General features: G+C 34.8%; 1 protein-coding gene and 1 long non-coding RNA gene across 3 annotated transcripts; one reads left to right on the plus strand and one right to left on the minus strand.

Annotated features, from left to right (window-relative positions):
- Positions 1 to 5,407: 5,407 nt before the first annotated feature.
- Positions 5,408 to 7,392, minus strand: LOC110646211 (glycerol-3-phosphate acyltransferase 5-like). Its single transcript, XM_021799594.2, has 2 exons — positions 6,693 to 7,392; positions 5,408 to 6,507 (listed from the first exon to the last, which is right to left on the minus strand). Exons 1-2 carry the CDS (start codon positions 7,248 to 7,250, stop codon positions 5,590 to 5,592), a joined length of 1,476 nt encoding a protein of 491 aa, XP_021655286.2. The 5' UTR covers positions 7,251 to 7,392; the 3' UTR covers positions 5,408 to 5,589.
- Positions 7,393 to 24,026: 16,634 nt separating this feature from the next.
- Positions 24,027 to 24,965, plus strand: LOC110646218 (uncharacterized). Of its 2 annotated transcripts, XR_009143076.1 has the most exons (3): positions 24,027 to 24,070; positions 24,151 to 24,347; positions 24,453 to 24,965. It is a non-coding gene; the product is annotated as an uncharacterized LOC110646218 (long non-coding RNA). The 2 variants fall into 2 exon arrangements; XR_009143075.1 differs by lacking the exon at positions 24,027 to 24,070 and having other exon boundaries at positions 24,077 to 24,347.
- Positions 24,966 to 25,705: the final 740 nt, after the last annotated feature.

Here is a 25,705-nt window from a genome sequence, read left to right on the forward strand (position 1 = left end):
AATATAATTTTAAAAATTAATAAATTACAAAAAAGTTAAATTATTAATAAATTTTAATTTGATAATATCACATTATTTTTAAAATTATGAAATTTTAAATTTAATAAATTAAAATAAAATTCAAATTAGTTATCGAATTGGTTTTTGGTTTTAACTTAAAATAAACCGATTATTGCAATTTTGAGCATCTAATTTATTTTTATAGAAAATAGTTTAATAAAATTTTTTTAATTATTTAATAAAAAAATAAATAAAGAAAATAACGTAAAAACGAAATCTATCAGTTATAGATAATAGCAGTAACTTTTATAAAGTAACTATGCTTTGTTTATTGCATTCAACCTAAAGAAAAATAACAAAGAGGGAAAAAAAAAAATAAAAGAAAACAACTAAAAAGCACATTACTAAGAAAAAAAAAATAAAAATAAAAGCTCAAAAAGCACATTAAAAAATAAAGGTTGTGGCTTTTTTATTATAATTTTATATCTTAATAAATTTTTAGACACAGCCTGTTTTCAAAGATCAACTTATTCTTCCCATGCAACCTCATATGGATAGGTAAGAAGAGAAGGTGACGTGTAGGAAAGTGTCCAGAGGATTCTGGAAGCAACAAGAGTTGGCAATTGTGATAAGGAAAGGAACTTTGAGGTTTGCCATTTTTAAAGGAAATTTTCTAAAAGTTGAGACTTTAGTGGGTATTATTAGTAAGGGAAATGATATCATATACAAAATTTGTATTGATCATGGAAGCTTATAACATGTGTACGTTTTCTATGTATGCTTTCTCTTTGACATATTGGTTCTTTTTTGCATGTGTATGAATTTTTTTACTTAAATTTAATTTATTATAAATTTAAAATATAAAATATATATTAAAATTAATTTATTAAATATATGAGTTTTATATATTTATATTTTGAATTCATAATAAATCAAATATAAATAAAAATTTCTTATTGATTATATATATCTTTTTATATAGCAACATTAAAAATCAGATATTGTTTGTTATCAGGAAAATTTTGGAATTTTGATGGGTGTGAGTTTTTCAGCACTTGAATTTTGATGGCATGATTAGTGAGGGAAATTTTTCTTTATGAATTTGGGTTTTTGATTGGGAAATTATCTTTTAGTTTTGTTTGGTGTGGAGGGACATGAAGGGATGCCAAAGGGATAACAGAGCATAGAAAGGGACAAGTCAAGAAGGGGAAAAAAAAAAGAGAAAAAAAACTTCAGCAATGGAAATAGCTTCTGAAATGTGAGGGTTGAAGAATGCAAAAGAATTAATTAACAAGGAGAAATTGAAGAGAAGATAGCAACAATGGAAGTAAAAGTCAAATTGTGGTTGAAAGGTGCACATGTTTCTCTTAAATAAATGTAAACATAGATTTTTGAGTATGCCTCTCTTTATTTCATGTTTTTATGCCTCTCTTTATTTCATTTTCTTGACCATTGCACTTTGGAAATGTCCTTTGTAAACATCACCTTTTACTCAAGTGTGTGTTAATAAACATGTCTTTCTTTTATTAAAGCTTCTTTGTAAAATTATTATAGTTTATTGGATTAAAGTTTGGTATAAGTTTTTATTAAAGCTTCTTTGGATCTAATTCTAAAATTATTATAAATTAATATATTAATGTTTGAATATATAATTACGAGTCTAAACATTTTATCAAATCTATAATTAACTCCTTTTAATTAGAGACTTTTTGATATTTTACACGAGTAATAATATTTTATTAATGTAGTTTTAAAAACTTTATATATATATATATATATATATATATATATATATATATATATATATATTCATGAGAATTCATAATTTTAATAAAAATTTTTATTTTTATATCCAGGTTTTATTTATATATATTAATTTATTTAAGACTTTAAAATATTATTTCTATTTAATTTTTATCTTTAAATATATTTTTTATTTTTTAATTTAAAATTGTATAAATACTCATTTATATTTTGATTATGTACAAATTTTTTAATTTATCCAATGAAATTTTTTCTTCGTGGTGTTGTTTTTGTTTTATTTATCTTTAGACTTTAGATTAAAGTCTTGTTTATCTCAAAGTTTTAGATTATATTTAATTTATTTTTAAATAATTTAGTAATAAATTCATTCATGGATTAAAATATAATTAATAAGTTGAGATGGAAAGTAGGTGGGTTGGAAAATGATTTAGGTTTGAGTTATTTTAAATTATCAACTATTTAATTTTTATTTTTTTTTCAGATAAATTATAATCCATATCATTTAGATAAAAATATATAATTTATTTTATTAAATTAATTTAAATGTATCAATTTTAAATTAAATTATATATATTATTGAATTGACATCTCAATTGAATCCCATTTTTTTGAATTGGATTATGGATTGCTTTAAATTAAATTTACAGACCAAATTATAAACATAATTGACAATGACATCAAAGATAAGCACTTTTTGATTTGGGGTTTTATTTACTGAATTTCTTGAGAATGATTTACATAGTTAAAACAAAAAACTATAACTATCACATGTAACTATATTAATGTTGTTTGCAAGTTGCCAAGTTTCCATGTAGGACAGGTATAGGTAATGGCTTGAAAAGAACACATAAATTAATTGTTCATTAAATTCTCCTTGACTTTCTCTATAAAACCTTTCAAAAAAATCAACTTGATAGTCTAACTTATTAATTTTTTTTTAAATCAAGTTGATGGTCTAATTTAATTCATCTCCTCATTTTTCTTGGCTTGTAATTAGCCAAAACACTACATAATCCTATCATATATAATTAAAAAAATAGTATATATGAGATCCAACCATATAAAGGGTGTATACAAGTGTATCATTTGCTGGGATTTGGTAGCTGTACTTTTCTATATTAAAAAAAAAAAGAAATTCTAAAAGTTCATATCAATAATTTCAACTATTGCTTGGTCCAATCATGTGATCTTAGCTAGCTTCAATTCTGGCATTTTTAACTTATACCTATTTATTTAAATAAAATAAAATAAAATAAAATGGCATTACAAAAAATTTAAACTCTAACAATATAATTTATATGCTGTTATTATCAATAATTTCATAGCAACATATTAATTTACAATATTATTATGTATGATATTATATATATTATTTATTATTATGTGTTATCATAATATTTAAATATATTGTGTTGATTTTATTTATTATTTTTATAAAAATAATATTAAAAAATTATTACTAGAATTTAGATTTATTGTAGTGTGATTAAATGGATAGAATAACATTGACATTTAGATTTGTCAAATTTTAATATTTTCTATAAGGGTTTAACAACCAAATTGATGCTGTGAAAGGAAATAAAATTTTGTCAAAAGCTAACCTCACCAAACAAGAGAAAATAATGAAAATTAAAGTTGAATTTCTAAGTTCAATTTCTAACCCATCCACCAAAATGTGCCAAATTCCTATTGCATCACATCTCTCTATATGTATATATCCATGTCTAGATGGTCAATATAGGAACCAAGAACTGATTTTTTTTTTAGAAATAATGGCTTTAATTCATATGGTTGACAACCCAACTTTCCAAATGATGACATGTGACAACAAATAATATGGCAAATTTGTTTGGAATTATATGTGTGTGAGAAAGAGGAAAAAGTTACGTGTTCACGATACTAACCAATCATACATCATCACAAGATTAATATATCATTTTCTACAAATTAAGGAGTAGAGATTCGAATACGACTCTGCTAGATATAAATGATATATTTTTAATTATTGAATTAAGTAAATTAAGTAAATAATTATATTTTTGTTTACTTTATAATTAGTTTTTAATATTAAAAATATAACTACAATTAGAATTAAGTATTGGATGCCCCTTTAATTAATTCTTCAGAAGAAATGGGAAATTGGAGGACAACAATAAAGAAGGCATTAAAAGTGTTGGGCTCTTGAAGCCTAAACCCATCATGGATCCTCGAAAAACATATCGACTGAGAACAGCCCAACACAAAGCTTACTGCCCATTACCCAGTCTATACATAAAAATTAAAAACAACGTTGGGCGAATGAAATAAATTTTGGATCTTCTTACTTCTATTTTTAAAATTTTAGAATATAAAAATAAAGTATTTAATGAAATAAATACATTACATCAAATTAATCAGTGAATATCAAGTACGGATAAAATAATTATTTATTTATTATTTACTCTAACAAGGAATTTATAGACTTTGAGAAATAATCTCCTTCATTCTTGATGATGCTGCTGTGAGCTTTAAAGGTCTAGTCTCAATGCAACGTAAGTTTGCAACAAGGAAAAGGTGAGGTAGGTAGCTCTCTAGCAAGTTATTCCTACACTCAAGTCAGATGACTGTATATCAAAAAATGAAAAACAATAGTAATTGATTTGAGAATGATGAATATACGCATATTATTTCTCATCTTTTTTCAATGTTTATAGGCTGTTCTTAAATTAGACGTTGCTTGAATCATAATATAGCTTGGCCTGTTGGGAAAGCAAAAGTACTGTCCGGTTCAGATTATGTTCCGTGACAATTGATTTATATTAATGATCGACTTTGAATCTATGCTATTTTAGTTTGTGAATGAGCAGATCAATTATATTTTTTTTTTGGAAGCATTCTCAAGGAGGTATCCAGGTCTTTACACATTTTGCTCAGCCCAGACTAATCCCTCTGCGCCAGCTTGTGGGTGCCTCGAAGGGCAAGATGGCTGGCCTCAGGTTTTAAAGCGCTCCATACACAATGCCAGATCGAACCTGGGACGTTACTTAAGGGAGGATGAGCCCCAACCGCTCGACCACACCCCTGGGGTTGCAGATCAATTATATTTAAAACTAGAGAATTACTCTCGCTAACGTATATAGTTATTAATTATTTTAATTTATATATATTTTTAATTTTAATATATAAAAATAAGGTAATGTCTTAAATGTTTTTGATTATTTTATATTTTATTTTTATTATTTTTATTTCTCAAACTTTTTCTTAAAGATTTTATAAAAGAAATAATTAAAATATATATATATATATAAATAAATATAATTAATATGTATTAATATATTATAATTTACCTCATAATAATAATTACTTATTATAGTATTAAGAGAGTAATTATTAAATAAATTATAATTTATATATATAATTAGAGAATTAATAATTTTATTATAAATAAAAAAAATTAATAAAAAAAATCACAATATAATAAAACATGCCACGTGACAATTTCATGAAATAAAATGTCGTGTCAGTCCCTGTCTGTATTCATGTGCGTGTGTGATGCTTTATAGTGCATATTATTTACAGATGGTATCACCTAATTGATAAAACAAATGTAATAATATGAAAATATAATAAATTAATAAAGAAAAAGTGAGAAGGAAAAGGGTAGAATTAACATTAGGCATCTCTTAGACATTATTCAACAATTCTAGAAATAAAATTTCCAAAAAATAAAATACAGAGACAGCCGCTTACAGAACAAAAACCATATATGTCTTAAAAAAAAAATAATTATAACAAGATACAGAAAGAAAAAAGTAATAATAATCTTATTCTCGTATCGTCTAAATATTAGTGAAAAAAGGGCTTGAAAGTGCTCACTGCCTTCTTCATCTGATCAAGAAAAGAAGTATATGATACAGTTCCATCATTCCCTGCAAGCACCCTGTACTTGTCCTTTCTTGTAAAGTTTGTACACTCAAATCCTAACGTAGCGGCTAACATTCTCTGCACATAATTTGCAACGTCATGTGGGCTCTTCCCAGACAAGCATGTAGCCTCCACTGGCAGCTGATTCAAGAATGTCACCTCGTAAACTGGTCTAGGGTTCATGAAGAAAAAGATAGGGTCCAAAGCTTTCCACCCTCTAGCTGTAGTTGCATGGAAAAATCCTACCCTGTAATTCATCGCCACTGGCACTATTCGGTCTGTTAATTCTGCGAAAAGTGCACTAAATCTCAATAGAAATGGTTCTCTGCATGTTGTTCCCTCTGGACATACCGCCAGATCTCCTTTGATTAATTCCCGTTTGATTTTCTCTGCATCCACTTCCCGGATTCTTGTTAATCGGACGGTGGGGATCGGAGATAAGATCTCTGATAATCGTGAAATGGAGTATGTTACTGCAGGAATTTTCCGTCTGAGCACTGTGGATAATACCACAGGATCCATTAGAGTTCTGTGAGTGCATACGAAAAGGAAACCACTACTGCCATAGGAAGCTGGCGGTGGTGGTTTGCCTTTGACGATGACTTTGCCTCCAAATAATCGCGACAAGTAGGGTTTAGCCCACATCGGTAACATTATTCCCACCACGATCCTCAGTAATGCAAGTATAATTCCCAATGGAATCCATAGGATGATGAGCAGAGCAGTGGATGGTGTTGGGCGCTTGACGAGCCTGCCATCATGAAAGATCACCGGAAGAGGCACGATGAGCTGGTGGGCATGTTCCTTCTGCTCCATGATGAATGGTGGGTGCATTTGTTCCTGTTAACAACACATAGCTTTCATGTTATGTTAGTTTTCAATTTTGTTAACGTGCGCATTGAAGTACAAGGAGAGTAGTAATTATCATTCAAGAAAGCCTGATTTAGCTTATTTAATAAGATCGCACATTGAAATTACTAATAATTTCACCATTCTTGATTTCTTCAAGAAAATATAGTACTGACCTTGCATAGAGACAAGAATGGAGAAGCTGAAGTAGTCCTTCCCAATCCTGAAGTGGGCTTTTCGTCTGTAAACAGCTTGGCAACTCGCCTAGAGATAAAAGAATCAATGTGCACACATTTAATAAAACCTGTGGCGAGTCCAAATCGGTTCACTGCGAGTTCACTTCCAACAACTTCATCAGCTCGCAAATGCTCCTTCACAAATCTCTCGATCATAATCCTAGGCATTTTAGTCACCACAACCCTTTTATCATAGGAGTTGAAAACTTTCCATGTCTCCATGTCAATATCATCCATAAAAAACTTGGGCAGAACAGCTCTTGCTACCGATTCAATCTCCGATTCACGAACACCAGCAGTGGCAACAAAGATCATTAGCTTTAGGCCAGAGTCTCCCACCCCTAATACGTCTAATAAGCAAATGACAGGCCATAAAATCAACAACAAAGCAAAACGAAGCAAACCCGATGCCTCGAATGCAACTAACATGAAGTAGGAGAAGGGGTCAGGGTCTTTGAGAAGACTTCCTTCAAGCTCTGAAACAACAGAATGCTCCATGGATCAGGATTTGGATTTTGTTTGGAGGTTGAAGGTGACAAATATGGGTTAAAAGGTAATGGGATTAGAATTTGGACTGACTGAATTAGGCAGTTTATCAGCGTACAAATACCACTTCATATACTTGTTTATTTCTCTTCCTGTATATTTCTTTAGCCTTTATAGGTGGATATATCTGCAAAAGAAAATAAAATTATTCGCCACGTTACCATACAAAGATTGATAACTTAACCCCAACAAACTTTGTCTAAATTTTACATACATTATGGTCTAACTACGTGTACACATGAATCTGTGTCTAAATCACACCCTTAATTAGGTTACTAACCTTAAACAATGCTAGCAATATGTGTTCTATATGTTAATTTATATATCTGATGTTATATTCAACTTTTTTTTTCTTTTTTTTTTATAATTTACTTCATTTGAATCTCCAACTTAACAGCTCATAATTGTGGAGAGGACTCCTGTAATATAATATTGAGTTAAACTCATTGATATATTCAATTGTTTATATATATATATATATATATATATATATATATATATATATATATATATATATATATAAAAGTGATGAAATTCTCTCTGTGGGAACGATCTGGCTGATTATTTGCTAAAATTTCTAGACCTCTCCCTGTGTTCTTCCTTATTTGTGCTGAACTTACAAAATGTGTCACTATATGGGGAATTCTTGTTTTTATTATTATAATTATAATATGTCATGGCGATGAAAATAGAGAATAATTAAGATATATTTAAAATTTATTTGTGCTAGTCTATGTCAGTCTCAGTGTACGCGTGCGAGCCTTGCATTGTACAATTGATGTTAGGCTGCTAAATTACTCATTCTCAGATTTGTCAGAATAGATACATTTCACAAAAGTACAGTAGAAAGATCATGAACCAGGAAGAAAAAAAGGGCAATGAACTCGAAGAAAACTAACAGAAATGATCTTTGTCATAAATCTTAGGTTCTATATATACTTAGAAAGTTGAAAGCAACTTGGCATAGTTGAAACTTAGGCATGCTAGCTAGGATCAAAATTTTAAATCAATCACTAAATGTTAATTTGTTAGAATATTTCATCTATGTTGTGATTGCCAAAAATTGTTAACACATAACGATAAATTAACAATTTCAAGCATCAACTTGTTAGAAATATTAAAATAATTAATATTTCGGCACTTGGCATTATAACCTTTCTAATCAAACGATTTCAATTTATAATAAAATTTCAACATACGGCTTGCTGGTATACATAATAAGATCATGGGGCTGAAAAAAGTTGGTTAATTAGGAAAATCTGATTGATTGTATTATCCCAAATTGAGCTGCAATTGGGTTGCCATGGTGATGCTTGCAAGAAAAAAAATTAAATTAGGTTAGAACAATTCTGCTTTGCTTTATCTGAGTATGGCTGCTCAACCTAACTATCGTTTAGCCAAGACACAACTTTACTATCCTTTTCATACAATTTTACAACAGGAAGTTTTCCCAATCTCTCTATGCTAAGTTAGGTAATGTTTGGTTTGAAAAATGGGAAATTTGTTAGGAATTATTGTCATTGCTAACATTGCAGCACAAATTAATTTGTGTTATGAATTTTTCTTATCTAGACCTAATTATCATGGATTTAGACATAAGATATATAGTGAGACCCACTTTAAATCTCACGTGTTTGTAATAGACTGAATACTTTAATCTCCCCCTTTTATGGCAGTCAGCTCCATCTGTTTTGATAAAAACATATTTTTGGAAATTTTGTTTTTGCATTTTTTGAGAGTTTCTAGCATTTGAAGCACTTAAAAAGTAAATCATCAGAAAATAATTTTTTAATTAAAAGTAATTAAATTATTTTTAAAGAAAATGACTTTTTCTATTCTAACTAAACTATTTCTAATTAGTTTTGTTGGTGGGGTAGTACAATTTTGTAACACCTTTAATTTTTAAATTTATTATTTTATGGGTAACTATTAATATTTTATTTTATTTAAAATTTGAAAAAATTATTTTAAATTTTTCAAATTTTTGAAATCGGGTTCGATTTTTCAAAAATATAAAACTTTGGTGATTTTTAAAAATTTATTTAAAGACCACGTGGCAAAACTAAAAATATATTTAGACTCTATGAATTTTTCTGAGTTTTTTGAAATTTTTTTAGAATTTTTGGGCCTCTTTTTTGGTCCCAGGGCAAAGTAAAAATTTAATTTCGGGTATCCTAAATCAGACCGGCCAAATCAAACCAGATCGAGTCGGACCGATCCTCTTCTTTTTGTTTTCCATTCCCCTGCGCGCCCTGACACTCTCTCTCTATCTCTCTCTTTCGTTTTCTCTCTCCTCCCTCCTTCCCACCACCGGCCAGCCACTCCTCTCCCTCCCCCACACGCCCGCGACCACCCTGGCAGCCTTCCCCTTGCCGGCCGCTGCCTGAAACCCCGGAAAAACGCTCTCAATGACCCTTACACGAGTAGCGCGCGGTTTCCTCTTTCCGGCTAAAATCCGGCCGATCTGGATACCGATTAGACCGGGTCTTATCCCAAAACACATCTACACCTCAAGAGCTTTCCATAGACACAAAAAACACAAAAATTCATTGAGCGATTTGTCCAATTTTTGCTCGAAAATTTTTAGCCCATTTTGACTTTTGGGCTAGATTTCTCGAAAACCGTAAACCCCACCAAAAATCCTAGAGTACCGAAGTGCTCTACTCGTCGAGAGCTTCGCGACAATACCCATTTCAAATTTTTCGACACCGTTTTTCGGTGGATCCCATGAAACTTCGCAGTATTTTTCTGAGCATTAAATGAGTTTAGAAAATTCCGTAAAAATTATATACTAACCCCCGTATTGTGGGCTTCGTGTAGGTATATTCAATTCGCAGAAATTCAACGGTTGCTCGGGTCTGCAATTTCGGGCCCGGCAAACAGACTATCAGGAAACCTTCAGAACCGAGTTGAGAGTATAGGCTACTCCATCTTTTTTAGACATCCCGGACACGTCTCCAGAAACAGAATTGGCATAGGTAAACCTGAACCCTCATTTTTCTTAATTATTTAGTGCCTGATTTCTATTAAATATCTATAAAATATTCGTGGTAGGTTAGAAAAATATAATTCATTTTGCATTAGTTTAATAATATTGCTAAGGACCACGGGCAAAGTTTTAGAATTTATAGATTTCAATTGGGTAGTTTTTGTAAAAAGGGGGTAATTATAGGGACTAAATTATAATTTTTTAAATTATGGTTGTTGACTATTTGGGTGAGCCCAGGAGGGGCCATGTGATGTGATTGAGTTATGGATGTGTGACTTGTGGATATAAAAGTGCATTTTGAATCTTTTTGCAAGTTGGGTAGGTCATAGATAGGGGAAGACTCTACCAGATTTTCGACATAACTTAGGGCATCTTTCATCTTTTCTAAACTTGTATTGAGTCAAATATATTAAATAATTGTAATAAAATTTGTCAAGTGAGCCGAGACAGCCTTCCTTCTCCGCCCAGCTACAGCAGTGACCTCGGTTTAAGTCTGTGAGTAAAATATTAATTTTAATTATAATTTCAATAGTATTATATATTCAAGCATGCCCATGCATCACTTATAAATATGTATCTATGTAGTTAAATACTAGGCACGTTCTATAATGCGTTCTTAATTGATGAAGTGCCATGGTTATTATTTATGATAATTTGGAGCAGTGTGCATGCGTGTGGTGTGTGGTATTGGATATGGATAAGACGAGTAGAAATGGCTTGAGAGACACTCGCTGGAACCCGGTCCTTTATGGATAAGTCGAGGTAAGCACGGCTTGAGAGACACTAGCTGGCTCCCGCACTTGGTTTATTAAGTGAAAGTTCGGCTTGAGAGACACTCGCTAGGAGAGGTTGGTTTAAGAGAGCTATATAGAGGATCAGCTCCCATATATGTACTGTTTGAACATGATTAGGTGTGTGAGTGCTCCAAATTGCCTTTTTACTATTGTGATGTGATTTGTATAAAAATTATGATGATGTTGCATTCCACTCCTTAGGATGCATTTGCTTTAGATAACTATAGAAGTTATGGTTAAAATTTGTATTTTACTCTCTGAGTCGAACGCTCACTCCTGTTCATCTTATTTTTCCAAGCTACAGGAGGATTACTTGTTGTGACTAACCTGCTCTTCTTCTTCGCAGGTCAATTAGTAATATCTAATGTATTTTGTACAATTTAGTCAAATTTTAGACTTTGCATGTGTTTGAAGTATTTTAATCAATTTGGGACTATAATATAATATTATGTTAAATTTGTAAGAATATTAAATGCATGCATTATTGGATTGGATGAGGAAGCTGAGCTCCTATTGGATTTTATGATATTATGAGTATGTGGAGGGTGAGCTGAGCTCCCCAAATGATTATTTATTGTATTCACAGGTCGGGCGAGTCAAAAACTCTCCGTTGTATAGTCCACATTATGGTAAGACTCTGTTCGGTTGAATTCTTGAAATTGGGCCCAAATGGGCCTTAGGATTGGGTTGAGGAATAGTTAGGCTTACTATAGGCCTCGAGGGCTTTTAGCTAGCCCAGGTCCTAGTGCCAGTCCTGCCCATTGGTTGGGTCGTGACAAATGTGGTATTAGAACTTAGGCTCCAGATTCATAGGGAGTATATGTCTAAAGTTTTGGGAAGAGTCTAATAAGAGTCACATGCGGAGAATAGGGTTCCCATTCGTCCTTGCATTGTCATATTTGCTTCTAGTTTCTGCTTTATATAATTGTATGTAAATATGAGTCTATAGAGCTGTGTAATATGCCATTTTGAATTTTTGTGGGCTAATGCTGTTGAATTTTAGGAAAATGCATAGAAGTAGAAGAGCTGCCACTGCACCAGAATAAGATGTGCCAGATGAGGTGTCGACACAGGATGAGGTCCTTGCCCCAAGGAGGCGAGGTAGGAGACCTAAAGCTGCTCAAGTAGAAGAGCAGTCGCCATCAGTTCAGGAATAGTCTTTTGTGACTCAGGGTCCCATGGACCCAATGGCAGCTACCCTAGCCGGATTGCAGAGAACCATCAATATGATGGCATAATATATTGTCCACCCTCCACAACAGCAGCAACGCACCGCACCAAGAGGTGAACCTTACAAATAAATAATTAATTTCAAGAAGTTGGTGCCTGGTACTTATGATGTGTCAAATGATGCCTATCGGTTTTTGGACTCCTGCAAACAGGCAGGGATGGAGTTACAATTGACTGATAAGAGACTTATAGAGTGTGTGCAGCATGTATTGGGGCTAGTGCTAAGGCAGTGGATGACAGACTACGTACTACCTCGTATTGAGGGATTATCTCGGACCCAGTTTGTGGAACTGTTCATCAACAGGTTTGTGCTAGAAAGATTTAGAGACCAAAAGCAGTGGGCCTTTGAGGCCTTAAGGCAGAATGGCAAATCCGTAGATAAATATGCTACAGAATTTTTGGAATTGAGTAGGTATGCCCCCACAGCAGTGGCTACAAAAAGTATTAAGGTAAAGAAGTTCCTAGAGGGGTTGGACAGGAGGTATGCAAACTTGGCCATGATGTCTGATCAGTCTTTCGATGTGTTAGTTGATCGAGCCCGACAGATTGAAATTAGCTATACAGGAGATGACAGCGAAAAGGCAAAGAAGAATAGAGCAGAGGATTCTTCAAGTGTTCCCCACATGAGTACCACAGATAGTGGAGGCCAAAGTCATTACAAAGGAAGAAGTAGAAACAATAAGAAGGGTGGTTTTAAACACAGATCTCAAGGATTCAGACTAGGGTATGGATCCAACATTGGTCCTGATTAGATTCTGGCGATTAGCCTGGTCTGCTTTGAGATCCTCCTTGGCACCTTGCACACAGTGTGGAAGAGGACATTCAGGACCTTGTATGATGGGTTCAGGAGTATGTTTCCAGTATGGCCAGTAGGGTCACTTTGCTAAAGAATGTGCCGTGTTCAGCAAGCCACAGATGGGGTCACAGGGTTCTGTTGCAAATATTCCTCGTCAATTGTATCCTAGTACTTCCAGCATGGCAGGCAGTCAGTTCAGTGGCCAATAGGGCCTAGGACAAGGAGGACATGGATTTGGAGGCAGGTCAAGAGGTAAAGTCAATTTCAGGGTTCTGCAATGCAGGGTAGGGGTCAAACTCGGGTTTTCACCTTGACCCACTAGGATGCTCAGGCTTCCAATACAGTTGTGGTAGGTATTCTTCTAGTCTGTTCCTATGAGGCTCGTGTTTTGATAGATCCGGGTGCTACGCACTCATTTGTCTCCCCTGTTTTTACCATGAGATTGGGTAGGAACCCTACAACTTTAGAATACCCCTTGTCTGTAGCTACCCCTCTTAGTGATAACATAGATGTGGATATGGTTTTTCTAGGTAGCCTAGTGGTAGTGGATAGAAGGGTCCTCCCAGAAGACTTGGTTCCTCTACCAGTAATGGATTTCAATGTAATTTTGGGAATGGATTGGTTGGCAACTCATTATGCCACTTTAGACTGCAGGAATAAAAGGGTGTACTTTCATATACCTGGTGTGGAAAAGTTTTGCTTTGATGGTGACAGGAGCGTGGCTCCATATAACTTGGTGTCAGTAATTAGTGCTAGAAAAATATTAAGGTGTGGGTGTCAAGGGTATTTGGCATTAATGAGAGATACATCTGTAGAAGGTATTAATATTGAGAATGTTCCTGTTTTCTGAGAATTTATGGATGTTTTCCCTGAGGAGCTTCTAGGGTTACCACCAGGAAGGAAAATAGAGTTCTGCATTAACATTATGCCGGGTATAAACCCCATATCAATGCCGCCTTACAGGATGGCACCAGCAGAATTGAAGGAACTGAAGGAGCAACTACAAGAGCTTTTGGACAAGGGTTTTATCCGTCCAAGTATCTCCCCCTAGGGCGCTCCTGTTCTATTTGTGAGAAATAAAGATGGGTCTTTGAGGTTATGTATTGATTATAGATAGCTGAATAAGGTGACTGTGAAAAACAAGTATCCACTTCCTTGGATCGATGATCTGTTTGATCAGCTCCAAGGGGCTAGATTCTTTTCCAAAATAGACTTACGATCAGGCTACAATCAGTTAAGAATCAGGAATGAGGATGTGTCCAAGACAGCATTCAAGATAAGATATGGTCATTATGAGTTCCTGGTGATGTCTTTTGGACTCACTAATACACCAACGGCTTTCATGAACTTGATGAACAGGGTGTTCAGGCCATTCATGGACCATTTTGTCATCGTACTCATAGATGACATTTTGGTATACTCTCGGATCGAGAAAGAACATGTGTGGCATTTAAGGATGGTGTTGCAGACTTTGAGGGAGCACCAGTTATATGCCAAATTTTTAAAATGTGAATTTTGGCTAGAAAGTATCTCATTCTTGGGACACGTGGTTTCTAATGAAGGCATTCAAGTGGATCCCAAGAAAATTGAGGCTGTAACTAATTGGCTTAGGCCTACAAAAGTCACTGAGGTGCGAAGTTTTTTTGGTCTCGCTGGCTACTATAGGCGTTTTATGTAGAATTTCTCCAGGATAGTAGCTCCCCTAATTAAGTTAATTCAGAAGAATGTTCCATTCATTTGGATAGATGATTATGAGGAGAGCTTCCAGAAGCTTAAGGAATGTCTAACTATAGCCCCTATGTTGACATTACCGATGAGTGGTGAAGGATATATTGCGTACTGTGATGCTTCTAGAGTTGGTTTGGGATGTGTTTTGATGCAGCATGGGAAAGTAGTGGCTTATGCTTCAAGGCAACTAAATAGGCATGAGCAGAACTACCATACCCATGATTTGGAAATGGTGGCTATAGTCTTTGCACTAAAGATCTGGAGACACTACTTGTATGGTGAAGTGTGCGAGATATACACCGACCATAAGAGTTTGAAGTACGTCTTCCAACATAGGGATTTAAACTTAAGACAGAGGAGATGGATGGAGCTTCTGAAGGACTATGATTGTACCATCCAATACCACCTTGGGAAGGCCAATGTAGTAGCAGATGCTTTGAGCAGAAAATCTACTTGCAGCTTAGTGCACATATCAATGAAGAAGAGACCATTGATTCAGGAAGTACATGAGTTGGTGGATCAAGGTCTGATCTTAGATATTTCAGATGAGGGGGTATTATTGTCCCATTTTTCAGTGAGACCAGACCTGCGAGATAGAATTAGAGTTTCCCAGCACAGAGACCCGCAATTGATGAAGATTATAGAAAGAGTACAGCAGGGTGAAAGTGGTGAGTTTGGAGTTGCCAATGATGGCACTCTTATGCAAGGTTCGAGGATGTGTATGCCTAACGTGGAAAATCTCAGGAATGAAATTATGCAAGAGGCATACTATACACTGTACAATGTCCACCCAGGCTCCACCAAGATGTACCATGATGTGAAAGATAGCTACTGGTGGAATGGCATAAAGAGAGACATAGCAGACTTTGTGTCCAAGTGCTTGACTTGTCAAAAGGTGAAGTTTGAACACCAGAGGCCGTCAGGGAAGCTACAAGAGCTCCCTATCCCAAAATGAAAGTGGGAAATGATCACTATGGATTTTGTAATTGGAGTACCTCATACCATGCGAGGATATGATTCGATATGGGTAATTGTAGATCGTCTGACTAAATCAGCTCATTTCTTGCCTGTGAGAACCACCTATTCTCTTGCACAATACGCCAGGCTCTATGTTCGAGAAATAGTTAGATTGCATGGAGTTCCTGCTTCCATAATATCTGACAGAGGGCTCCAGTTTACTTTTAGGTTTTGGAGAAAGCCGCAAGAGGCACTTGGCATGTAGTTAAACTTTAGTACCACCTTCCACCCTAAGACAGACGGGCAGTCCGAAAGGACAATTCAAACACTGGAAGACATGCTTCGTATGTGTGTTTTGGATTTTGAAGATCAATGGGATGATCAGCTACCCTTTGTGGAGTTTGCCTACAACAACAGTTATCATTCCAGTATCGGGATGGCACCCTATGAGGCGTTATATGGCAGAAAGTGTAGGTCTCCTCTGTGTTGGACGGAAATGGGAGAAGCGAAGGTGCATGATGTAGACCTAGTGCAGTACACTTCAGAGATGGTTCATTTAATCAGGGAACGATTGAAAACAGCTTTCAGTAGGCAGAAGAGTTATGCATATCCCAGATGAAGGGATGTAGAGTTTGCAGTAGGCGATTACGTATTCCTGAAGGTTTCTTTATTGAAGGGAGTTATGAGATTTGGAAAGAAGGGCAAGTTGGCACCTCGGTATATTGGACCTTATGAGGTTACTGATATAGTTACAGCAGTTGCCTATCGGTTGGAGTTACCGCCCAACCTTTCTCATGTTCATCCTGTATTTCACATCTCCATGCTCAGAAAATACATACCAGATCCCTCTCATGTGCTACAACTGGATACAGTAGAACTGAAAGAAGACTTGACGTTTAAGGAGCAGCCAGTAACCATAGTGGACTACCAAGTGAGGCAACTAAGGTCGAAACAGATCCCTATGATTAAGGTATTGTGGAGGAGCCAATCAGTAGAAGAATGCATCTAGGAGTCAGAGCAGGACATGCATAGCAAGTATCCTTATTTGTTCAATGTGTAATTCTATTCCTTCATTCTGCCTTGTGTAAAAATTCGAGGATGAATTTTCTGTAAAGGATTAATTTTTAAATTTATTATTTTATGGGTAACTATTAATATTTTATTTTATTTAAATTTTGGCAAAATTATTTGAAATTTTTCGAATTTTTGAAATCGGGTTCAATTTTTCGAAAATATAAAACTTTGATATTTTTAAAATTTTTATTTAAAGACCACATGGTAAAACTAAAAATATATTTAGACTCTACGAATTTTTATGAGTTTTCTGAAATTTTTTCAGAATTTTTGGATCTCGTTTTTTGTCTCAGGGCAAAGTAAAAATTTAATTTCGAGTATCCTAAATCAGACCGGCCAAATAAAACTAGATCGGCTCGGATCGGTCGAATCGGACCAATCCTCTTCTTTTTATTTTCCATTCCCCCGTGCGCCCCGACACACTCTCTCTCTCTTCCGTTTTCTCTCTCCTCCCTCCTTCCCACCATCGACCAGCCACTCCTCTTCCTCCCCCACACACCGGCGACCACCCTGGCAGCCTCCCCCTCACCGGCCGTCGCCTGAAACGCCGGAAAAATGCGCCTAAAGACCTTTACGTAGGCAGCATGTTGTTTCGTCTTCTCGGCCAAAATTCGGCCTATCTGGTCACCGATTGGACTGGGTCTTATCTCAAAACACATCTACACCTCGAAAGCTTTCTATAGACACAAAAAATACAAAAATTCATTGAGCGATTTGTCCAATTTTTGCTCAGGAAGTTTTAGCCCATTTTGACTTTTTGGCTAGATTTCTCGAAAACCATAAACCCCACCGAAAATCCGAGAGTATCGAAGTGCTTCACTCGTCGAAAGCTTCGCGACAATACCCATTTCAAATTTTTTGACACCGTTTTTCGGTGGATCCCATGAAACTTCGCAGTATTTTTCTGAGCATTAAATGAGTTTAGAAAATTTCATAAAAATTATATACTAACCTCCGTGTTGTAAGCTTCACCTAGGTATATTCAATTCGCAGAAATTCAACGGTTGCTCGGGTCTGCAATTTCGGGCCCGGCAAACAGACTATCAGGAAACCTTCAGAACTGGGTTAAGAGTATAGGCTACTTCATCTTTTTCAGACATCCCGGACACGTCTCCAGGATCAGAATTGGCATAGGTAAACTCGAACCCTCATTTTTCTTAATTATTTACTGCCTAATTTCGATTAAATGTCTATAAAATATTCGTGGTAGGTTAGAAAAATATAATTCATTTTGCATTAGCTTAATAATATTGCTAAGGACCACAGGGCAAAGTTTTAGAATTTTTAGAGCTCAGTTGGGTAGTTTTTGCAAAAAAGGGTAATTATATGGACTAAATTATAATTTTTTAAATTATGGTTGTTGACTGTTTGGGTGGGCCCAGGAGGGGCCATATGATGTGATTGAGTTATGAATGTGTGACTTGTGGATATAGAAGTGTATTTTGAACCCTTTTGCAGGTTGGGTAGGTCCTAGGTATAGGGGAGACTCTGCCAGATTTTCGACACAACTTAAGGTGTCTTTGGTCTTTTCTAAACTTGTATTGAGTCAAATATATTAAATAATTGTAATAAAATTTGTCAGGTGAGCCGAGACAGCCTTCCTCCTCCGCCCAGCTACAGCAGTGACCTCGGTTTAAATCTGTGAGTAAAATATTAATTTTAATTATAATTTAAATATTATTATATGTTCAAGCAAGCCCGTGCATCACTTATAAATATGTATCTATGTAGTTAAACACTAGGCACGTTTTATAATGCGTTCTTAATTAATGAAGTGCCATGGTTATTATTTATGGTAATTTGGAGCAGTGTGCATGCGTGTAGTGTGTGGTATTGGATATGGATAAGACGGGTAGACACGGCTTGAGAGACACTCACTGGAACCCGGTCCTTTATGGATAAGTCGAGATAGGCATGGCTTGAGAGACACTAGCTGGCCCCCGCACTTGGTTTATTAAGTGAAAGTCCGACTTGAGAGACACTCGTTAGCAGAGGTTGGTTTAAGAGAGCTGTATAGGGGATCAGCTCCCATATATGTACTGTTTGAACATTATTGGGTGTGCGAGTGCTCCAAATTGCCTTTTTATTATTATGATGTGATTTGTATAAAAATTATGATGATGTTGCATTCCACTCCTTAGGATGCATTTGCTTTAGATGGCTATAGAAGTTATGGTTAGAATTGATATTTTACTCTCTGAGTCGAACACTCACTCCTGTTCATCTTATTTTTCCAGGCTACAGGAGGATTACTTATTGTGACTAACCTGCTCTTCTTCTTCGCAGGTCAATTAGTAATATCAAATGTATTTTGTACAATTTAGTCAAATTTTAGACTTCGCATGTGTTTGGAGTATTTTAATCAATTTGAGACTGTAATATAATATTGTGTTGAATTTGTAAGAATATTAAATGCATGCATGACTGGATTGGATGAAGGAGCTGAGCTCCCATTAGATTTTATGATATTATGAATATGTGGAGGGTGAGCTGAGATCCCGAAATGATTATATATTGTGTTCATAGGTCGGGCCAGTCAAAAACTCCCCGTTGTATGGTCCACATTATGGCAAGACTCTGTCCGATTGAATTCTTGAAATTGGGCCCAAATGGGCCTTAAGATTGGGTTGAGGAATAGTTAGGCTTACTACGGGCCTTGAGGGCTTTAGGCTGGCCCAGGTCCTAATGCCGGTCCTGCCCATAGGTTGGGTCGTGACAAATGTGGTATCAGAACTTAGGCTCCAGTTTCATAGGGCGTATATATCTAAAGTTTTGGGAAGAGTCTAATAGGAGTCACATGCGGAGAATAGGGTCCCCATTCGTCCTTGCATTGTCATCTTTGCTTCTAGTTTCTACTTTATATAATTGTGTGTAAATATGAGTCTATAGAGCTGTATAATATGCCATTTTGAATTTTTGTGGGCTAATGCTGTTGAATTTTAGGAAAATGCATAGAAGTAGAAGAGCTGCCACTGCACCAGAACAGGATGTGCCAGACGAGGTGTCGGCATAGGATGAGGTCCCTGCCCTGAGGAGGCGAGGCAGGAGACCTATAAATGTTTATGTAAAAATTTATAAATGTTATTATAAAAATATATATTTTATATATAATTAAATATTTATGTAAACGGATTCGGGTAACGAATATCCAACATGCAAAATTTGAACCCATCATGGGTATTATTTTTCAAACCTGAGCCCGTCCTGAACCCGATTATATAATACCCAAAGCCGTCTTATTGGGGTTCGATCTGATCAGGTACCCGCAAAAATCCGACCCGTTGTCATCCATAATTTTTATAAATCAAAACACAAGATTCTCAAGTAAACGTGAATGAGTTTTAGCTCAAACATATTTGAATCATTTTTATATTTATAAGATTTTAAATTTAAATTATATCAAAATAAAATTAATAAAAAAGCAAAAACTTTTTTTTTTAAATTTCCATAAAATTTAATCTAAAGTATTTTCAATTTTATCTTTTTTAATAATTTAGGTGTGATAAATTAAGTATAGTAATATCTCCTCCCAACACATCTCATTATGTCCTTAGTACTATTTAGGAAAGTTATTAGTTGACTACAAGAATAACAGGTATAATTAGCCATTAACGTAGTGAGTTTTTATCTCGCTATTCCTTATAAGAATTCCCTACCTACCTAATATAATAACAACTAATCTAATCATAGCAATTATGATACATGATAATGAGCTATTTAACACTTTACATTTTATTGATCAATATTTAGCGCTTAATTTCTCAACAATATTGTAATTTGATAAATCTTGAAGCTGGAATTCTAAAAAAAAAAGAATATACGTTTGGTTTTTAGGAAAGTGAAAGGGAAACATAAAAAAATATGTAACTTTCAAAACACTTGGTGCAACGGAACCTTTGAGCCCAAAGAAGGAAAACCACATGTCCGTCATGAACCCATAATTACGTGCCCGTTCAAATGGAATCGGCGATCAGGTGATCACCGATTGGTCTAACTTGTCTTTTTACTTTAATCATATTTGGTTCTCTCACAAGACAATCGAGAGTTCTTGTTTTATTTGTTCTCCTTTTATTAGGATAACAAAAGTTTTTGAATTTAATTTGCCATAAAAATTTTTGAATTCAATTCAATTTGCTATTAATTTTTCTCAGCGTATTTCAATCTTAATGTTAGGCATACAAGATTCTCTTCTCGACTTAAATAATATATTATTATTTTTTATTAAAATATTTTTTATATATTTATATATTTAAATATTATAATTAAAAAAAATAAATATATTATTAAAATTATTTTTAAAACTTATATTTTTAATTTATATTTTATTTTTTTAATATATATGTGAATTTATATTATATTATAATAAAAAATAAAAAAAAGTCTCCGTTCCCACCTCACTGACTTTTTCTGATGGGAAGTTCTCGCCCGACCCTGAATATCAATGGAACAAAAATGGAAGCGAGTGATCCCTACCCTTCCCGTTGTGATTTCTACCTTTTACAGAATTCGCCAAACCGGTCTATTCCACTTCATTGCTTAACAGGATGACCGGTGAAAGCCGAACTAATTATGGCAGAAACCAAACCGGCTGTTAAGCCCTAACTGGTCAGTCTGGTCCACATATCCTTCGGTTTATAAGTCAACCTCTTTCACTCGGTCCCGTTACCGATTCTTTTACAAAGGAAAAAACACTAGGAAACCCAAGCGCAAGAACAAGTTCGTTCTATTACCCTTCTGTCTTTTTCTTTCTTTGTCACATGTATTTGATTCTTGGTGTTTTGATGTTAAAACCTTTGGATTAAGGAAAACAAAAGGGAGTCGTTACTAATTCTTGATACTTAAAAAGATTGTAGCCAAGATCAAGCATCAGGGATTGCTTGATTATTATCATCATTATTAGTAAGGCTTGCTTTAGATGGATTCTAATTTGGAACCAATACCTATAACATCGCAAAAACATGACCCGGCATGGAAGCATTGCCAAATGTTCAAGAATGGGGAGAGCAGCTCAAGTGTGTGTACTGTAGCAAAATTTTTAAGGAGAACTCTGAGGGTCAAAAGGGTAATGCGTCTATTTGTTTACGAGTTCCTCCTGATGTTAGGCTTAGATGCAACAAAGTTTGAATGGAGTTGTAGTTAAAAAGAGGAAAAAGGAAAAGATTGCAAAGGAGATTACAAATTTGAACCCTGTTAACAATGAGATTGAAGTTTTTGGTAATGATCAAATTGACCTTAATAATGGTATAGAGTTGTTTGAAGTTTCAAACTTGATAGAGTCAAGTTGGAGTTTTTTAGTTGGTCAATGTTGAGAATGTTCGGGTATTATAGCTTTAGGGTTTTGGATTAGCATCAAGCCTATCAAGTTTATGGAGTGGCATTCTTTGGACTCCTAGTAGGCCTAATAGAACAGGAAGACATTCTTCTGGAGAAAAGCATCGGTGACGGTGAAAGAAAGACATATAAGTGGAAAGAACTTGTACATCCATTACCTTAAGGTTTTAGCGATAGCGATGAGAAAGATCATGTTTATATGGCGATAGGAATTTTTTATATGATATTGGAGCACCTTCGGATGCTGTGAATTAAGTTTATTTCCAGCCGATGGTTGATGCGATTACTTTAGGAGAATTAGAGGTTGGGGTGCCTTTGTATCATGACATTGGTGGTTCGATATTGAAAAATTCGGTTGAAGAAGTGAAGACTGATTTTGATAAGCAAAGGGCAAGTTAGGCAAGGACTGGTTGCTCTGTTTTGGTGGATCAATGGAACACATTAATGGTGGATTTCGGTTTGCTGTTCTGAAGGAGTGGTGTTTCTGAATCTGTCGATGCATCTGATATTATAAATTCATCTGATGCTCTATATGAATTGCCTAAGCAAGTGGCGCAAGAAGTTGGATCAACACACATTTTGCAAGTGAGAACTCGTACGCAGGAGCAATTTATTGTTGTGGGTAGAAGGTTATCTGATATTTTTCCTACTCTATATTGGGCTCCTTGTGCAGCTCATTGTCTAGATTTGATCCTCGAAGATTTTGCAAAAATTGAATAGATAAATACAGTAATTGAACAAGCTAAGTCTATAACAAGATTTGTATACAATGACAACGTGGCATTGAATATGGTGGAAAGATATACTTTTGGCAATGATATTGTAGAACCAGGACCTACTCGTTTTGCCACGAACTTTGCAACATTGAAATGAATGGTTGATCTCAAGCATCCTTTGCAGGCCATGGCTACTTCACAGGAGTGGATAGATTCTCCGTATGCAAAGGAACCAGGGGGACTAGAGATGTTAGACTTACTAAGTAATCGATCATTTTGGTCCTCTTGTATCCTAATAGCCCATTTAACAAATCCTCTTTTGAGACTTTTGAGAATAGTTAGTGGCAATAAGAGGCTTGCAATGGGGGATGTGAATGTACAGAGCAAAAGAAGCAATTAAGAAGGAACTTATAAAGAGGAAGGATTATATGGTCTACCGGAATATTATAGTTTTAATTTTTTTTTCTTCTGTTAATTGAATTGCTATTCAGCTTCCATGTTAGAATTAGCTTCTTGCTTGCAAGATAATATACTTGCGTTTTCACTACTATCAGGTGTCTGGGTGGGGAGTTAATGAGTGAAGATAAGATGCTTAGTTGGAACAGAAACCTTGCTGTATTTGTATTTACTTAATTGACCCTTACCTGGTGGAGATGATTAATTAATTCTATATTAGGTATGACAAGAACCCTTTCCTGACTCTTTTCCTTTAAACATGTCTCTAGGCAGGAACATTATCATGTAAACCCCCAAAAAACTCCCCAAATCTTGAATATCTGGTGGGAGACCATGTGATCTATTCTGGCCAATCTGCTATCCATCATGCAATGGATCAAATACCTTCTTTGTATGTCTTGCAATTATATCAAAAGCTGAAATTGCATTTACCTAACTATACTGGATCAAATGTAATACTTTGCCCTTAGATTATTATATTTCTTAGTGTTATCTTTTTCTTGTAGCTGAATGGTAGTCAGCATACGGAGGAAGTTGCCCAAATTTGGTGCGGTTAGCTATCAGTATTCTCAGCCAAACCTGTATTTTAATTGGGCGTAAGCAAAATCAGTTTCCTGTTGAACAAATACATGACATAAAAAATTGTGTGGAGCGCCAAGTGACGTTCTCTTTGTTCAGTATAATAGGCGATTGAAACAAATGTAAGTTTTACGGATGGGACTGAATATGCTTATAGATAGCATTTGAGGCGTGGATAAAACAAGGTCTCATTCTTTTACAGGGTTGGTAAAGAATGAAGAACAGGATTCTATTCATCCTACATCATTTGATAGAATTAGTGCTTTGGAGGACTGGATCAGGAAAAGGACTTGATCTCAGAAGACTATGCAAACTCAGATTGGATGGCACTTGATCCACCTTGTGCTAACACAAGGCTCCTAGGACCTTCCCATGATGAAGTTGAAGAGTTGGGTGCAGGTATGTATGATATGAGTTACTAAACAAGCATGACTTTCTGGTAAGCTAAGCAATATTGCTTAAAGATAAAGAAGCATTCTTGCTAATTGAAGTTAGTATGTGCAGGGTTTGATGATTATGAAATTTTGAATAGAGTGAAAGACACTGTGGAAAACAACGTGGAAGATAATTAGTAGAACAGCTTTCATCTACACATTTTAAGTACTCACACGGATGAGTGGTTGCTTTTGCACTGTAATCCGCTATAGAGTAGTAGTAATTTATGATTAACATTAGAGACCATTATCTGATGTAAATGGTTTAGGATTCCGGTAATTGTAGAGATGATCACTAGGAAAACTAAACTAGATTATGGTGAACAACATTTGATAATGACACAACTGTTGCTCAGTGTCCATTGGTTGCAGTGTTTTCAGTACCTTTTCAAAGAAGCGTCTACGTACTAGTTAGGTGGTTTTGATGTTCGGAAAAATTGTGTTGTAACTGCAAATTAGTGAAATAAGTCTGTATGCTAAGCATATTTCTGTATATTTCATATGATATTTGAATAGAATTTTTAAGTATTTTAAGCATTTTGAATCAAGAGAATTTTGAATAAAGAATTTTAAGCATTTTGAATTCCTGCTAACGCACATGATGAGATCTATGTAGTTACCTATTTGAATGGAGTCTTGGTAGAATAACTCATTTAACAGAACTAAGCGTGTCTAAGAAGGAAGAGCATGCCTTATAAAAATGTATTGGAGCTTTTTCTTTCTCTGTTTGGAGGCTTGACCTTCTTGAATTGGAGAATTTCACGTAAATTAAGACTTAGATACAAGTAATGATGCGTGAGCCATGAGGATATGATGATTTCTTGTTTGATTCAAATGTTGAAGTTTCATGGCATGATTGACTTTAAAGCAGAGTATAATACTGATTTTACTTGTGCTTTCAAAAAGAATTCTGATCAGTCAGATTTGAGACCATGAAGGGGAAAGAAAGAAAGAAAAGAAATCCTCCACTAGACGGTGATATTAATATTCATTTGATGAGGCAGTTCGATCCTTGTCCACTACTGTTCCACAAAAGGACTTTTTTGGCTGGACTTTGACTTCTGAACCTTTATGAGGTCATAGTGGCATCAAAATGTGAATTGGATTCCGCAGTGTACCCACTAACAGACAATGCCTCTGTTTTTCCAGAATTATCTCTCATTTGACTTGCTTTCTCCAATATTGTTTCCCTAGTGATTTTCTTGAACTTCAGGACCAGAAACCTTGACGTATAAACATGATTTATTGACCTGCAAATTCCATCTGCAGTCCACCTTCTTTTTGCTTGTTTAAGTTGTCTTTGGTACTCTTAGTGTTTGCTCA

Source organism: Hevea brasiliensis, chromosome 14 (assembly GCF_030052815.1).
Source record: "Hevea brasiliensis isolate MT/VB/25A 57/8 chromosome 14, ASM3005281v1, whole genome shotgun sequence".
NCBI lineage: Eukaryota > Viridiplantae > Streptophyta > Magnoliopsida > Malpighiales > Euphorbiaceae > Hevea > Hevea brasiliensis.

What these genes read in the sequence shown, in the direction of transcription:
- LOC110646211 (XM_021799594.2), bottom strand. Translation starts at nt 7,250, where the DNA reads ATGGAGCATTCTGTTGTTTCAGAGCTTGAAGGAAGTCTTCTCAAAGAC. An exon ending in CATTCTTGTCTCTATGCAAG is followed by an intron (nt 6,508 to 6,692) that starts GTCAGTACTATA and finishes TGTTGTTAACAG; the next exon opens with GAACAAATGCACCCACCATT.